At 32.5% G+C, this 19,019-nt stretch overlaps 1 protein-coding gene across 1 annotated transcript in view; it reads left to right on the top strand.

Annotated features, from left to right (window-relative positions):
- The first annotated feature begins 1,119 nt into the window (after positions 1-1,119).
- The window catches only part of LOC132437188 (large ribosomal subunit protein eL42-like), a 44,870-nt gene continuing 26,970 nt past the window's right edge, over positions 1,120-19,019 (top strand). The window contains exon 1 of the mRNA XM_060030455.1: positions 1,120-1,266. Coding sequence (XP_059886438.1) covers positions 1,120-1,266 — 147 coding nt within the window. The remainder of the gene's footprint in view (positions 1,267-19,019) is intronic.

Here is a 19,019-nt window from a genome sequence, read left to right on the forward strand (position 1 = left end):
ATTTTTCTGTTTCTGACTCTAGAACTTACTTACAAAGGGCTCAAGTCATTAGTTTAGACTCACCCAAGATAAATTCCCTTTTTATATCTTAACTGATTAGGAAACTCAATTACATCTGCAAAATCCCTTAACTTTGCCATATAACATAGCCTAATCATAGATATATTCCATGGTATTTACATGCCTCACTGACACTCAAGGGGAAAGCATTATATTATACTAAGGAGTGGAAATCTTGTGGACCATCTTAGAATTATGGGTGTCAAAGTGAGGCATTTTGTTTCTTTCAGAGATCCTTCTCTGTTATTATCCCCATATCTTTAGAGCATTTCCCTTGTCATTATGTCATCCAAGTGGGATTGATGCACAAGTTAAGAGAATTAATAATGTTTCAATTTTGGAAATCTTTCTTTCTGAAGAACTGAAAGCACTGCCAAATTATGTTATGTCAAAATAAGTGATGCATTTATAATGTCATGTTCTCACTGTGATAGCGAGGAAAAGTTCTAGGCATTTGACAAGTTGAATGATAAAATATGAAATTAAAACATTGACTTGTTGGGCTTCCCTGGTGGGGCAGTGGTCGAGAGTCTGCCTGCCGATGCAGGGGACATGGGTTCGTGCTCTGGTCTGGGAAGATCCCACATGCCGTGGAGTGGCTGGGCCTGTGAGCCATGGCCGCCGAGCCTGCACGTCCGGAGCCTGTGCTCCGCAAAGGGAGAGGCCACAACAGTGAGAGGCCCGCGTACTACAAAAAAACAAAAAAAAGACATTGACTTGTTGATGAACATTTTCATTTCTGCTATATATTTCCAACTCATACTCACAGCAGTTGTTCCAAAGCAGAAGGGGTGGAAGGTTGAATCAAATGTCTATGATATTATGTTTAAATTGCAGATATTTATAAAGGTTGTTAATTACATGGTTTAAATTCTCTAGTTATATTCAAAGTTTCCTGCTTATTACTATGTGTGCTTAAGCAATAGTGGTCTATCTACATAACTATGGTGATAAAGAGGGTCCCAGCACCAACCTTGTATGCACAGCATGGAGGATAGGGTTTATTCCCTGGGCCTTGTGTATAGAACCTCCTTTGCAGGAAACAGGGCAGGAAGGAGCATGCAAGAACTTAAATATTTCATGGGCCACGCACCATCCCCAGGTGCCACCAGGCGGCAGTGGAGGCATCGAGAGCACACAGTCTACAGTCAGGGACAGTGCAGGGAGCTGGAGAAATACTTTGAGAAGAGCGAGTACCAAATGCAGGTGTGGTTCAAGAACCAATGGGCAGTACAATGGAATATTACTCAGCCATAAAAAGGAATGAAATTGAGTCATTTGTAGAGACGTGGATGCACTAGAGACTGTCATACAGTCAGAAAGAGAAAAACAAATACCGTATATTAACTCATATTATGGCATCTGAAAAAAATGGTATAGACGATCTTATTTACAAAGCAGAAATAGAGACACAGATGTAGAGAACAAACTTATGGATACCAAGGGGGAAAGGGAGGGTGGGATGAATTGGGAAATTGAGATTGACTTATATACACTATTGATACTATGCATAAAATCGATACCTAGTGAGAATGTATTCTGTAGTCCAGGGAACTCTACTCAGTGCTCTGTGATGACCTAAATGGAAGGAAATCCAAAAAACATGGGATATATCTATACGTAGAGCTGATTCACTTTGCTATACAGTAGAAACTGACACAACATTGTAAAGCAACTATATTCCAATAAAAATTTTAAAAAAGAAGAAGAACTGATTGGCTAAGCACTCGAGGAAGTAACCAGCTACAGCAGTAACACCAGTGACTGCATGGCTGGACAAGGTCATGGAGTTCATTCTGTGCCCTGAAGTCGTGTGTTCCTGGGGTGCGGCTAGGTTTCTGTAGCCTGCTTCTGCGCAGCCCTTTGGGAGTTTTGCAGCCAATCCACCATCTCCTGCCACGACCAGGCCTGGGGAGTCCCTGTGCAGGGTGCACAGCAGGAAGCGGCAGCTGCCCCTGCCCCTGCCTGGGACCCCTTGTAGACACTGAGCAATTCTAACTTCACAGGGCGACTCTTACTCCAAGACCCCTTGGGAGGTTCTCTGTGTCCTTCATAATATCTGGGTACCAAGAAGAGGATGGCTTTGTGGACAAGAACTACTCCAGCCCTGAACCTTACTGAATTTGTAGAGGAGTTTGTCCCTTTAGCATCCTGCAGATCCCCTGGGGAACCAGAGAGGAGGGGGTGCTGTCCTGAGCACTGAGTCCACCCAGGTGGCTGAAATGGTACCTTGATGGTCTTCACTGCTGATCACTCCGCCACTGCCTGGATGCACCATTGTTCCTTTACCCAAAGAGGTGAATGTGGACCTTTGCATGTTTTCACTGTGCAACCATACAAATTGTGCTAAGAACTTCCCCTTCCTCTGATTTGGGTGGCACATGAGGATGTTGTTGATTTCTAAGACTATGAGTTCTCCACTTTATTGTGTTCTGCCTATGAGCTTTCTAGAGTGTTGAGCAGTCTTGTTCCAAGTGCTCCTCTTGGTCAACGTCCTTGCCCATGTTTAGGATTATGAGACTTTAAAATGTGTGCCCATATGCTGTGTTTGTTGTGATTTTAATATGAATTCCCATGATGATCATGAGGTAGAGCAATGCTCGTGTTACATGGCATTGGGAATCCTCATAAATTGTCTATTTGCACTTTTCTTTTGCCTATTTTTCTAGTTGATTTGATTTTTTGCAAACATTTATGATTTCTTAACATAAAACCGCTTGGCAACTAATATGTTGCAAACATTTCTCATCCTGTGGCTCTCATTTTACTGCTGAAGTATATTTTAATGAATAGATACATGTATTTTAATTTTAGTATAGTCCATTTCACTACTTCTCTCACCACACATCATTAAAAAATACAGTCACTGTCAACGGATACTTTAACATTAATGCAGAAAAAAGACTATAAAATTAAAAAGTAAAGATATACCAAATGAAAAAAACTATTTTAAAAATGAGATTCAGTAGTCATAATATTACACTGTCAAATCATTTCAAAGTTCTCTAAATGTTGCCTGCTGGTGAAAGAGTCTGCAACTGAAACAATTACAATGAACAGAGTTTGTGCAATGGTCAAATTTCCTTTCTCATTTACTTCCTAGTGTTGTTGCTTTTTTCCATCTTGTTTAAGAAGTAACCATAAATATTCTGTATGAATTACCTAGTAATGCATGAAAACACCCACAAATTTACTAGCTTAAAACATTATCATTTATTTCACCCATGAGTTTTAAGCTTGGCATGTACTTTGAACTCCATGCAAAATATTTACAAAACCAGATGATTCAGATTAAGTCCTAGGGAAAAAGTTATACAATTTGAAGTCTAAAAGCATATACAAAGCAATTTCATAAAAGAAAATATATAGACTTATCGAAGAATTGACTCACAAGAAGACCCCAAGCTCAGATTATTTTAGAGCAATTTTATAAAACCTTCAAAGGACAGAAGATCATGATATTTCATAATAGGTCCAGAGAAGGTAAAAAGTTTGAAAATTTCCACATTTCTGAAGAAATTATGACATTCAATTGTTTTTAATTAATTAATTAATTTATGGCTGCATTGGGTCTCATTGCTGCACGTGAGCTTTCTCTAGTTGTGGTGAGATGGGGCTACTCTTTGCTGTGGTGTGTGTGCTTCTCATTGCAGTGGCTTCTCTTGTTGTGGAGCATGGGCTCTAAGAGTGTGGTCTTCAGTAGTTGTGGCTCGCAGGCTCAGTAGTTATGGCTCGTGGGCTGTAGAGTGCAGGCTATGTAGTTGTGGCACACGGGCTTAGTTGCTCTGCAACATGTGGGATCTTCCCAGACCAGGGCTCGAACCTGTGTCCCCTGCATTGGCAGGCAGATTCTTAACCACTGCGCCACCAGGGAAACCCCTTACATTCAAATTTTAAGCTAATAAATATAGCCCCAGATAGATAAACAAGCAGATTCTATCTCACTTAAAATATCCATGCAATCAAACCTAAATAAAACATTAGTGAACAGAAATTTTAACATCACATTAAATTATAAATCTGTATCACCTTATATGTAATACACACAATAGAGTGGAATGTAAGGATTATTAAATATTAGGAAACCACTTTATATAATTAACTACATTAATGGATCTAAGAAAAGTATCATACAGTCATTAATATAGACTCTGAAAAGATGTTTGATAGTATTATACACAAACACAATACTATCAAAAGCTTTTTAGTTATACATATTTACATTTAGAAATGTAAGTGTTGAGAAGCACAGAGTACCATACTACCATATAACTTGGGGAGTTGAAAGACCGTCACAGGCTTCCCTGGGAATGTATATTTAAATAAATATCTGCATAAAAAGTAGAAATTAGCAATGGAGTGATTTGAGGAACCAGCACTCCATGTAGCAAGAGTGGCATGTGTGAATGGCTTACAAAGGAAATGGGTGCCTAGTATGTCAATTGGACTAAAATAAAGCCAGTGTTGTGCGGTAGTGTAGTCTAAGATCAGATGAGACAAGACTTGTAGTTGTGAAAAGAGTACATTGACATTTCTGAAGACAGTTTAGTAGTGTGTCCTGAAAGCCTTGAATATGCAGATGTTAAACAATAACTCTTCCTATGAGTTATCCTAAGAGATAACTAAAGATAAGCACAGACTTAAGTCTTAAGTAAAGGATATTCAACATGGTCTTTACAAAAGTAGAATAGGTAGTTAATAAAATTGTTGCTCCCATAAGTGAAATGGTTATAGTAATAAACTGTTCTGGAATAAACATTGAAACATATTTGTTATATGTAGTTTGAGTTGGAGAATGGACCCTTCCAAATTCCCAAAAGTTTCTGATAGGATTATATATTTAATTTTCACTGATATTCAAAATGAGAATTTTGTACTTTATAACCAAGCACAATTTGTTAATGGAACCACATATAAAAAAAACACAATTTTACATTCATTGGTTATAATGAATAATTTAAGTAAATGAAAATGTTCTGTTTTTGTAGTCTGCATATTTATTAAGTTGGAATGACTATTTTTTAATGATAACACTAGAGCATATAAACTCTTTTAATATGATCAATATTATTATTTTCAGAGTCCCATATATCATGTTTTATAGTTTTCATAGAACATTTAAAGTTTAGGGAAATTGACACAAATTCCTCATTAGAATGATAATCAGCAGTTCATGACTACTTCCTTAAAAAATAGAATTTAACTTTTCAAAAGCAAATTATTTATTTATTTATTTATTTTTCGCTGCATTGGGTCTTTGTTGCTGCATGCAGGCTTTCTCTAGTTGCAGTGAGCAGGGGCTACTCTTCATTGCAGTGCAAGGGCTTCTCATTGCGGTGGCTTCTCTTGCTGTGGAACGTGGTCTCTAGGTGTGCAGGCTTCAGTAGTTGTGGCACACAGGCTCAGTAGTTGTGGCACACGAGTTTAGTTGCTCCGTGGCATGTGGAATCATCCTGGAGCAGGGCTCAAACCCATGTCCCCTGCATTGGCAAGTGGATTCCTAACCACTGCTCCACGAGGAAGCCCCTAGAATTTAACTTTTAACAGTAATCAAGTAAATTGAAGTTATGGCACACAATTTTAAATGTCATTGTGCTCTTGCTTTTAACTTCAGTTTAAGAGTTACTCAAATTTACAATGCTTGTCGATTGAGTCAGTAACATACATAAATATTTTAGGCAAAATTTTATTAACTTTTATAGTTCTCAATCTTTGGTGATGAATAATAAATTATCAAATAACATAAAAAATCTCATCAATCATAAAGTAATTACAGATAAACTATAAATTAATTCGTTTCAAACTAGAATAATGAATACATACAATTATTATTTGCATTATTCAGAGTAGGAGACTTTTAAACAACTTTCTAGAAAATAAATAACAAATGAGTTCTAAAAATAGTTTTCCTTTCCTTTTTCTTCTATTACTACAATTATCTCTTAGAAGTGAGATCTCAATATTAAATAAATTTTGTACTTACTTCTGACTTAGAAGAAGTGAGATCTACACTAAATAAATTTTTACCTCTGACATTAATAATGATGTTTCAGAAATACTTCACCCATTTTCTTTTTTTCTGACTAAAAGCTTCTCTACTTGTTAAATCTAATTAGATTGAATTATAGAGCAATTCAGCAGTAAGCAATAAGTTTTAAACAGGCATTTAAACTTTAAAATTCTCATGGATCCATTTGGATTTCACATAACAAATTGTTAATAAGTCACTTTTATTGTTGATAATTAAAATTTAAGAAAAGTAATTATAGAATTTTATATTATTTATAGGAAAATCTCCAATTCTTAAGAAAACCTGAAACCATAAACTGCTTCATGAAGAACTTAATAAATCAAACTTTTGTGTTGTATCAATGAACAAACATCTGTCTCCCTTCCTCAGTTTTGGAAAAATATGTAGCACTGCCATTAAGGAGTTGGATAAATAAAACTTCAAATTTTTACTTGCTGCCTTACCACGGAAAATAGTAAAATATTCTTAGCTCTCATTTCCTCAAATAGTAAAAGAGGAACGATTATATGTGTTGAGGTTTAAATTGTTTAATATATGTACATACTTTTCAGTTACTGAAAGTTAGTGGGTACCCAATAAAAATAAGTATTTATCTTATTTTTATAACAGATATTGAAATAATTTCTGAAATATATGAAAATCCCTATACCTTAGAAACATATGTGAAATTTTTATGTGTAATGTCTTCAGTGAGCATCACAGTTAATTAAGGTAAAGGTTTTTACAAAATCAGACCTAAAATAATTGCAAAATAAAAGTGATAACCTAGAAGTCATGAACTGTATATACCCTTCTCATCTTACAGATGAGCAAGATGTTCTCAGGGAAGATAAAATGATTTGCTAAATGTTGATAATTGACCAAAACTAAAGTACAGGTATACTTATTAATAATCTGGATTTTTTCTTTATAATCAGCTTTTTAGATAATAAGAATATTTACTGTATTAGATGACCCATGGCAATATGCAAATATATTTTACATGATAGATAATTTTATTTATGTTTTTATTTATTTAATTTTTTGTTGAGGTATAGTTGATGTATAATATCATATAAGTTTCACGTGTACAACATACTGATTCACAATTTTTAAAGGTTATACTCTATTTATAGTTATTATAAAATATTGATTGTATTCCCTGTATTATACTATATATATTCTTGTAGTTTATTTATTCTATACATAATAGTTTGTACTTATTACAATCTTAATCCCCTACACCTTTCTTCTCCCTGCCCACTTCCCTCTCCCCACTGGTAACCGCTAGTTTTTTCTCTATATCTGTGAGTCTCTTTCTGTTTTGTTATATTTATTCATTTGTTATTTCTTTTAGATTCCACAGATAAGTGATAACATACAGTATTTGTCTTTCTCTATCTGACTTATTGCACTTAACTTAATACCCTCCAAGTTCATCCATGTATCCATGTTGCTGCAAATGGCAAAATTTTATTATTTTTTATGGCTGAGTAGTATATATATATATACCACATCTTCTTTATCCATTCATCTGTTGATGGACACTTAGGTTGCTTCCATGTCTTGGCTATTGTAAATAATGCTGCTGTGAACATTGGGATACATTTATCTTTCCAAATTAGTGTTTTCATGTTTTTCAGATAAATACCCAGAGTGGATTTGTTGGATCACATGGTAGTTCTATTTTTAGTTTTTTGGGAAACCTCCATACTGTTTCCCACAGGGGTTGCACTAATTTACATTCCCACCAACAGTGTACAAGGGTTCTCTTTTCTCCACGTCCTTGCCAACATTTGTTATTTGTGTTCTGCTTGATGATAGCCATTCTGACAGGTGTGAGGCGATAACTCATTGTGATTTTTATTTGCATTTCTCTGATTTTTAATGATTTTGAGCATCTTTTTGTGTCTGTTATTTTCCTATTTTATAGATAGAAATGAAAGATAACTTGTGGTTTTCCAGTAGAATCTACAGGTTTATTTATGAGAACTATTTATTGGGGTCTCTGAGTATGAAATATGATACTATGAAGATATTATATAGACTATTTCAGTTATTAGCCTCAGTGTAAAGCAGTATACAATGAATATTTTGACCAACATATAGTTTAATTAGTATGAATATAATTAACCTATCTTATAATAATGATATTTTGAGAATAAAACTATCATTTAATGAGTTTATATGGAAAGTAATATGGAAATATCCTCTAGGATCACATAAAGAAGCTAAAAGTGCTGGCAAAACTCTTTTACCATCCCCTATTAAGTTTCTTGTAAACAAAATGATCTTACTTGCTGATATCATTAACTTTTGTCAAGTTTATTAATTGGGGTGACATTAGTACTAACACAACAGTGTAGCAATTTGCTAAGAATTTCCATAAATCAGACTGCATTATGCCCCATGAGATTATAAACCAGAAATTTGACATTTTTTATCAGTGTTGTACAATGATGCTATTGTCTTAATTTTTAACTAAAAATGCAAATTTATCCTAAATGAAAGTAAAATAGTGTCCTTTATAACTTTGACAGTATAACCTTTTATGTAGATATTGATATTTGTGAGTTGTCTGTACACTGAAATTAGCTTGTAGAGAATGTTTTCCTTTCCATGTTTTACTAATAAATTTATAATGAAAGATGAGAAAAACAAATTTGATAAATAGGAAAAAAATAGTGTTGTCCTTTTACTGTACGCTTCTTATCAACTTTTGTCCAGCTCATGCCTCATCTCTTTTGGCTATGACCATTAGTGGACAGCAATATGTAAAGCCGGATGAGGATTCATTAGCTACTTAGGAAAATTGCAGAGTTAATTTGCAAAAGTTGGCATTTTGCTGGATTATTGTGGATTTGGATATATGATTAACAATTTGAAATTTCTGGTAAACACCTTGGAACCTCTAGTTTAGCTGCTGCCAAATGGGAGTTATTAAGCCTTAATTTGTAAGCTTAGGATGCTTGAAAATTCAACATTAGTCAAGAAAACATTAACAGGTCTTTGTTCCGAGGGCACTAGGAGGAAATTTTTTGGCTTTCCAATAAGAATTATGAAATAAAGTGCTATAAAGAATTGTTTCCATAATGAATCTCTGATCTAAATGAAATGTAACTTGAAAAGAATGTGTAATGTTCTACCTGACATAAAAAAGAAGAGGCATTTCTATTTTAAAACAATATCTAGCCTCTGATGCAACTTTCAGGTTTTCTCAAATTCACACTAAAATATCTATGGGAACACACACACACACACACACACACACTCAGAAACAAAAACACCAGAAACAAAGAAATGAGAACTGAGAGTGAACTAATTACTAAAATTAGTGGTTGACTTTCCAGTTACTTTAAAGCTGATAGAAGGAAATCAAAAGTGCCTTGTTACTAAGAACAAATTAAGTCTGCTGTCCTAAAGAATAAAAATATAAACAGGAAACCCTTACTTTCTTCTCTAATATCTACTTACTATCTCATAATTTCATTGTTTACTCTTCTATTTAGTGTTTGCCACTCACAGAAAACTATTTTTAAATTAAATTATATTTTATTTTACTGTGGTAAGAACACTTTGTGTGAGTTCTATCCTATTAAACTTTAAATTGTGCTAGACATCATTGTTGATTATAAGTATATATAGACTAGACTAGAGCATTATTCATTTTTTAACTGAAACCACATGCCCATTTATTAGTAATCTGTCAAGTTAGAGGTAGGTGTCAGGGTTTATGTATAGCTGATTCTATGCTATAATGAATAGGAGAAAGAAGATAGGGGTGCACTGCAAAATTTATACACATTGAGATTTGTAGGATTGTTTTATGCTTTTACTCCTTTGATTCATAATATCAAAAATTCAAGCAGTAGAATAAAGGTTTTTCTCAAATTAAATGAATGTCTAATAGACCAGGACAGTTGACTTGTCAAGACCTTTCATTCTCTTTATTCTGTCTACTTTTCTCCATCTGGATTGTGACTATTGTAACAGAACATAGGTCTCTTGTTTTATCCCTACAGTGGTCTCCTAACTGCTCCTTTGCCTGTAATATTTCTCTTGCTAGATCATCTACCACACTGGAAAATGTGCTCTTGCTAAACCTCATATACAAATATGTCATTCCCTTTATTAAAAATTTTGAATTGTGACTCATTTCTTTGGATAGTCAAATTTCCTGAAGAGTATTTATAAGACTCCTTTATTATATGGATCATTTTTATTATTTCAACCACACTTCCTGCTACAGCCAGGAAACACTGGTTGGTGTGGTAGACAGAATAATGGCCCACCAAAGATATTCATATCCTGATTCTCAAAACCTGTGGATCAGTTACTTCAGATGGAAAAAGACACCATGCAGATATGATTACGTTGAAGGCCTTGAGATGAAATTGTCCTGAATTATCTGAATAGACCCTACATAATCACAAGGGCCTTTGTAAAAGGCGGGCAGGAAGTTCAGAGTCAGAGAAGGAGATAAAATAACAAACAAAGATCATGGGAAGAGAGATTAATTTTGGACTACTGACTTACTGAATTATAAGATAAGACTTTGTTCTCTTTTAAGTCACTATGGTTGTGGTTTGTAACAGCATCAACAGGAAACTAATATAGATGGAAAATGCAAAGAAACCAAATGAAGGAAGAAAATAAAATCTATAAAGCAAAAGAAAGAATGAAGCAGGAGATTAGACAGGAGGAGCCATGAGACATAAGAGTCATGGACACTAGGAAAAAATAAAGAAAACCTAAATAAATGAATAAATACCTCATTCACGTGAATTGGAAGAGACCATATTATTAAGATTTAAATTCTTTCCAAATTAACATATGTTTAATGTCATTCCAATCAAAATGTGAAAAACACTATTTATTTTAATTGACAAAATGGTCCTAAAATGTATATGGAAATGCAACGGGTTTATATTAACTTGAAATAAGAGTATTTATACTGCCTCATTCTAAGACTTACTATGAAATTACAAGAAGCATTGAAATAGTAGTGTCAGAATAGAATAGTGAGTATGGAAACAGACACATACATATGAGCTCACTCGATTGTCAACAAAGACACCAATGCAATTCAATGGACAAAATAATGTCCAGACTGTGCTGGAACAACTGGATATTCTTACTGAAAGAAACATAAATATTGACTCTACCTCATAGTATATTCAAAAATTAATTTTAAAATGTGAAAGTTAAAACCATAATCAATCTAGAAGAAAAATAAAGAGAAAATTTCAGTTTATAATTTTGTTTCCTTTATGATTAATACATTGGTGTTATGTCCATGAAAATTTTGCCTTCCTCAAAGTTACAAAGGCATTTATATTTCCTTCAGAAACCCTGTGATTCATAGTTTTAGGATTATGTCCATGACCCACTTCAATTTTTGTATGTGTTTCAATTGAGATAGTGGTTGAATTTTTATGGTTTTTGCATTGAGTACCCAGTGATTTTGACTTTACATGTACATCCTTATTTCTCTGCAAGCTGTTCCATTCCATATGGACACTCTTCTCTCCCTACTTGGGCTCTTTCACTCCAGAGTGGGAAATCTTCCTTATACCAGTCAGACTCTTAATATTCCATAATAGACCACAATTTCCTCTCCCTGGAGAGGTTTCCTGATTAAGCCTCAGCTCTGACAACACTCCTGAAGTCATCATGGTTCCCTTCCACCACCACTACAATGGACGCCCACATGTTCTGCTCAACATAATGAATTTACCATTTGAGAAGAAGAAAAGTAAGGGCAATTTTACAGTTTGATGCTATTTTGATGGATTGTTTTGGTAATTTTATTTGCCAATTGCTTATATCTTTGATGTAAAAATAGAGTGGATTTTTAAAAATTTAACTAGTTTCTTGTCTTGAAAAATTTACTTATTAAATCTAGCATTTTTGTAGATTCTGTAGGTTTTTCTACATAACCTATCCAGTCATCTATAAACTACATATATGTAATTTTATTTTTCATTTAAATGTCAATGTTAGATGTTTAAATAATTTCACTACTGCACCAATCACTCTTAAAGTTTTATCACATGAAAGTTATATCTCAGTAAAGCAGTGCAATCATGAAAATATATTTGATAATATAAAACCCGAATTATAAAATTGAAATGTATCTAAATTTAAAATATTATTAGGTTTACAGTTTATGTTTAAGTTTAACTTTGTAACAGTTATGTTTTAGTAATTGGCAAGACACTTTAACAGAGGTACAATATTTATTGCTTCATTCTATAAACATTTTTTCAAGTATAATATGTCTTGCCATAAATGATTAACCTCAAATTCAGAAGAGAATATGGTACCTAATTGATACTGTACTGAATGTTCTCTTCCTGTTGTTAATATTTTTAAAGGGATGTATGTGCATTCATGCATATGGGAAATTATATCAACAGATATTAGTATAATAAGCTTTTATATGAATGTATATTTATATATAGAAAGACATATTTATTTTGATGGGGTACAAAGTATATATATAAAGTATATATACATATATATAGAGAGAGTGATAAAGACAGAGAGATACACATTAATAATTATATAGACTTTTTCAAATATTTTCAATCTTAATAAATACTATCTTTAAAGGAATTGAAGCACCTGCTTACTAAGAATATGCAAGAAATGGACCACAAATTAAAAAAACAAATACTGCATGATCTTACTTATATGTGGAATCTAAAATAATCAAACCCATGGAAACAGACAGTAAAATGGTGCTTACCAAGAACTGGAGGGAGGGATAGATAAGAAAATTTTGGTCAAAGAACGTGTTTACTTATGAAAGATACCTAAGTTTTGGAGATCAAATGTACAAAAATGTGACCATAGTTAACACTGTTGTATATTTAAATTTGCTAGAGAGTAGATCTTAGATCTTAAGTGTTCTGAAAGAAAGAAAGAAAGAAAGGAAGAAAATGGTAATTATGTGAGGTAACACATATGTTTACTAACTTGGTCATGATGGCTATTTCACAACACAAATGCATATCAAATCATTCAGTAGCACATTTTAAATATATACAATTTTTGTCAGTTCTGCTTCAATAAAACTAGGAGGAAGATAAATAACACAATTTAAAATAGTTGAAACAAAATGGGAATTTTTTTTTTTAATTCCAGTCAGGGGAGGACAAGTAACTAAATTAAAAAGTTCCTTATTCTATCTCACTTGCCTTTATTGCCAGAGTAACTTTTATTCAAGTAAAAAATGAAAATAAGCTGAATGATAATCACAAAAAGAGAACCACTAGAAGAACCTGCAGAAGGAAATAAAAATCCTTTGTATTTATTCCAAAATTTTCTAGTTATCACTTAAAAACATAAAACAATAACTAAATATTACTGATCACAAAACTAAAATTATTAATAAATTTCCAGAAAAGTATCCCCATATAACTCCATTCAGCAGTAACGTTTTATGTTTACAAATACACTGGTGGGAAAAATGCACTTGATATACTATATTTTCATTGGAAGTTTGAGTTTATACCAGCATTAATAAATGTGTCTACATAAGAAAATCAGATTATATGATTTAACACTAATAAATTAAAGGAGAGAACGATGTTATTTATTTTCTATAGTTCCAGAAAAAAATTAAAATTTAGATTAATTTAAAATTTTCTAAAGAGGAAAAAAGTTTTGTAAGTTAGGAATAAAAAAAAAATACTTATCCTGATAAATTCCCTTTACAAAGAGACAGAAAATAAATCCCTAAGACAATATCAGACAGAATGGTCAAATTTTGAAAGCATTTCTTAATATCAAGAACAACCTAAGGTGTTCAATATGACCACTTCTTCTCAAGGGGATAAATTAATTGGTTATCATATTATGTGTTTAGAAATGTGCAAAAAAGCCACAGATAAATTATTAGAGTTAAAGAATTTTAGAAATTTTGATGAATACAAAATATTTTGTAAACTCTACTGTGTTTTATTCACAAGAAACAATTATTCAGTTAAAGTGATTTTTAAAAATATCATTTATACTTACTAAAAAAGGCAACACAAAAATAAATCCAGAAAATGATTTTTTAATAAATTATAAACATTTATTTGAAAGGTTATATTAATATCACATATAACAGGTTATTAGTATTTTATAAAATAATATTGATTATAATATGATATTAATATTATAAATCTTTTATCAATTAGCTTTATATTATAAAACCATATTGTAAAATAAACTGCAAAACAAATGATTTTCTTATTAGTAAGTTAATTAATTAATAAAAGCATACATGTGTGTATATATATATATACATATACATATATATATATACACACACATATACAAACACACATCTATTTACACATTGGAAACTGAGTAAAATTTCCTCTAAATTTGTCTATAGATTTGATGCAATCTTAATTAATATTGCAGCAATTTTTGTTGCAACAGCTGATAGTCAAGGATAAACCACACTAGAGAAAAAAAAAAGAAGGCAAGAGGACATTTTCTATTAGATGCCAAGAAATACTGTAAAAAGAAGTGGCCAGGCTGGCAGAGTAGGAAGACTCTGAACTCACTTTCTCCCATGAGCACACAAAAATTAAAACTATTTACAGAGCAACCATCAATGAGAAATACTTGAAAACTAGCAGAAAATATTTTCCACAACTAAGAATACAAAGAAGGAAACACAATGAGATGTGTAGGAAGGCTAGAGGCCAAGGATAGTCAAAAGTCCACATCCCTGTGTAGGTAAACCACATATCTGAGGGTAATTACAATTACAGAAGAGTATCCCCAAGAAACAAGAGGTCCAAGGCTCACACTTGGTTCCCCAGCTCAAGGGTTCTGCACTGGGAAGATGAATACTTAGAATGTCTGTAATTGAAGGCCATAGGGATTGTATACAAAAGAGCTAGAGGACTGAAAGAAACACACTCTTGTCTTAAAGGGCATATGTAAAATCTCAGTTTCCAAGACCCAGTGCACAGTCAGCAATAAATGTTCCTGGGCCAGACCTACTTGTTGATCCCAGAGAGACAGGAGGCAACTTAGACATCCACTAAGGACTTCTCTAAGCAGAAAAGAAAAAGCATAACTTGAAATATAAAAGTTATGAAAGGAAAAATCTCATTGGTAAAGAAAAATATAAAGATAGTAGACAAAACACTTATAATGCTACTGTGAAAGTTAAAAGACAAAAGTAATAAAATCGTCTATATCCACAATAAGTACTAAAGGATATACAAAAGAAGGATATGTGAAATATGATGTCAAAAATAGAGATGTGGGAAGGGGAATAAAAATTCAGGTTTGTTAGAATGCATTTGAACTTAAGAGATCATTAACATATTTATATTTATAATTGTGTCTGTATTTATGTATGAACCTCATGTTAACCACAAACCATAAACCTATAATAGATACACACACAAAAAAAGAAGGAATACAAATATAACACTAAAGAGAGTTATTAAATCAAATGGGAAGAGCACAAAAGAAGACAACAGCAACAACCAAAAACACTAAAAAACAACAAGACAGCAATAAACAAATGGTCATAAATATATTTATCAACAACTACCTTTAATGTAAGTCACCTAAATGCTCTAATAAAAAGACACAGAAAAGCTATGTCTTTTTATTAATATGGATTTTTTTATGAATGGGTTAAAAAAAAAAACTCATATATATGTGGCCTACAAGAGACTCAGTCAGACTGAAAGGGAAGGGTTAGAAAAAGGTATTCCATGAAAATGAAAAAAAAAAAAAAGCTGGAATAGCAATACTTATGTCAACAAAAAAAATGTTTAAAAAAAGACTATGACAGGAGACAATAAAGGACATTGCATAATGATAAAATTATCAATCCAATAAGAAGATAATAACAATTGTCAATACATATGCATCCAAAATTGGAGCACCTAATACATAAACCCAATATTAACAGATATAAAGGGAGAAATTGACAGTAACACAATAACAGTAGGGGTATTTAACATCCCATTTACATCAATGGACAGATCATCCAGACAGAAAAGCAATAAGGGAACACTGAATTTAAGAGACTCATTAGGCAAGACGGTCTTTATAGATATGGAGAAAACATTCCACCCTGAAGCAGCAGAATATACATTCTTTACAAGTGCACATGACACATTCTCTAGGAGAGATGACATGCTAGGTGACAAAACAAATCTTAACAAATTTAACAGGATAGAAATTATATCAAGCATATTTTGTAATGAGAATGGTATGAAATCAGAAATCAATTACAGGAAGAAAAGTAGGGAAAACAAGAACACATGGAGACTAAACAATATATTATTAAAAAAACAATGGGTCAATGAAGAATCAAAGAGGAAATTACAAAATGCCTTGAGACAAATGAAATTAAAACACAACTTTCCAAAATCTATGGAACACAGAAAAAGGGAGGAAATTTTACAGTGTTACAGGCCTACCTCAAGAAATAAGAAAAATCTCAAACAACCTAACCTACTATGTAAAAAAATTAGAAAAAGAACAAACAAAGCTCAAAGCCAGCAGAAGGAAGAAAACAGTAAAGATCAGAATGGAAATAAGTAAAATAGAGATAGAAAAAAAGAAAAAAGGAATACAAATAAGAGTTGCTTTTATGAAAAGATAAAGAGAATTGATAAGCCTTTAGCCAGGCTCATTAAGAAAAAAAAGGAAGACCAAAATAAAATAAGAAATAAAAGAGAAGAAATTACAGTGAACATTACAGAGGTACAAAAAATCATAAGAGAACAGTAGGAATGGATATATGCCAACAACTTGGACAATCTAGAAGAAATGAGTGAATTCCTAAAATCATACAACTTGGCAAGACTGAATCAGGAAGAACTAGATAATCTGAACAGACTGATTACTAGTAGTAAAATTTAATCAGTCATAAAAAATCTCCCAGCTAAAAAAATTCCAGGTTCAGATGGCTTCACAGGGAAATTCTATCAACCATATAAAGAAGAACTAATATTTATCATTCTCAAACTATCCAAAAATATTGAAGAGGAAGGAACATTCTCAAGTTTATTCTATGTAGCCACCATTACCCAGATACCAAAACCAGACAAAGACAACACACGAAAAAGAAAAGGCCATTATCTCTAAGAAAAAAAAGGTTTTAAAAACATTCAACAAAATATTAACAAACCAAATTCAACAATATATCAACAATATCTTACACCATGGTCCAGTGAGATTTATTCCAGAGATGCAAGGATGGTTCAATATCCACAAATCAATCAATGTGCTAGGAAATTAACAATAGGAAAGAAAAAAATAACATGATCATCTCAATAGATGCAGAAACAGCATTTGACAAAATTCAACATCCATTATTAATAAAAACTCTCATCAAAGTTGGTGTAGAGGGAACATATCTCATCATAATAAAGACCAATTATAACACACTTACAGTTAACACCAAACTCAATTATGTAAAGTGGAAAGATTTTCCTCTAAAATCAGGAATACGACAAGGATGCCCACTCACACCATTTCTATGTAACATAGTATGGAAGTCCAAGGCAGAGAAGTCAGAGAAGAAAAAGAAATAAAACCCATCCAGATTGGAAGGAAAGAGGTAAAACTATCAGTATTTGCAGATGACAAAATACTGTATATAAAACCCCTAAAGACTCCACCAAAAAATTATCAGGACTAATAAGTGAATTCAGTAAATTTGTACAATATAAGATGAATAAACAGAAATCTGTTGCTTTTATACACTAATAATGAATGATCAGAAAGAAAAAGCAAGAAAACAATCCAATTTAAAATTGCATCAAAAATAATAAAATACCTAGAAATAAACTTAACCAAGAAGATGAAAGACCTATACTATGAAAACTATAAAACATTGATAAAGGAATTGAAGACGATACAAAGAAACGGAAAGATACCTCATATTCATGGATTAGAAGTATTAATATTATTAAAATGCCCATTCTACCCTAAGCAGTCTAATTTAATGCAATCCCTAACAAAATACCCATAGCATTTTTCACAGAACTAGAACAAATAGTCCTAAAAAGTATATGGAACCACAGAAGACCAAAAATGACCAAAATTATATTGAGAAAGAAGAACAGAACTGGAAGAATCATGCTCTCTGACTTCTGACTATACTACAAAGCTACAACAATCAAAATAGTTATTATTGGCACAAAAGCAGACACACAGATCAATGGAACAGTATAGAAAGCCCATAAATAAACCCACGTACATATGGTCAATTAATCTATGACAAAGGAGGCAACAATATACAATGGAAAAAAGACAGTCTCTTCAATAAGTTGTGCTGTGAAAACTGGACAGCTACATGTAAAACAGTGAAATTAGAATATTTTCTCACATCATATGAACAAATGAATTCAAAATGAGTTAATGCCCTAAGTGGAAGACCAGAGGCACAAAACTTGTAAAAGAAAAAATAGGCAGAAAACTCTTTGACATAAGTCACAGCAATATTTTTGGGGATCTATCTCCATAGGCAAAGGAAACAAGAGCAAAAATAAGCAAATAGAGTCTAATTAAACTTGAAATCTTTTGCACAATGGAACTCATCTACAAAATGAAAACACAATCTACTGAATGGGAGAAAATATTTGCAAATGATATGTCCAATAAGGACTTAATATCCAAAATATATAAAGAGCTCATATAACTCAATATCAAAAAACAAATAACCCAATTTTAAAAATGGGCAGAAGCCCTGAACAGACTTTTTTCCAAAGACATACATATGGCTAACAGACATGTGAAATGATGCTCAACATTATTAATTATCAGGGAAATGCAAAATAAAACCACATGGAGATATCACCTCACAGCTGTTAGAAATGGCTATCATCAAAAAGTCTACAAATAACAAAAGTTGACAAGGATGTGGAGAAAAGGGAAGCCTCCTAAGCTGTTGGTGGGAATGTAAATTGGT

This window comes from Delphinus delphis, chromosome 14 (genome assembly GCF_949987515.2).
Source record: "Delphinus delphis chromosome 14, mDelDel1.2, whole genome shotgun sequence".
Taxonomy (NCBI): Eukaryota; Metazoa; Chordata; class Mammalia; order Artiodactyla; family Delphinidae; genus Delphinus; species Delphinus delphis.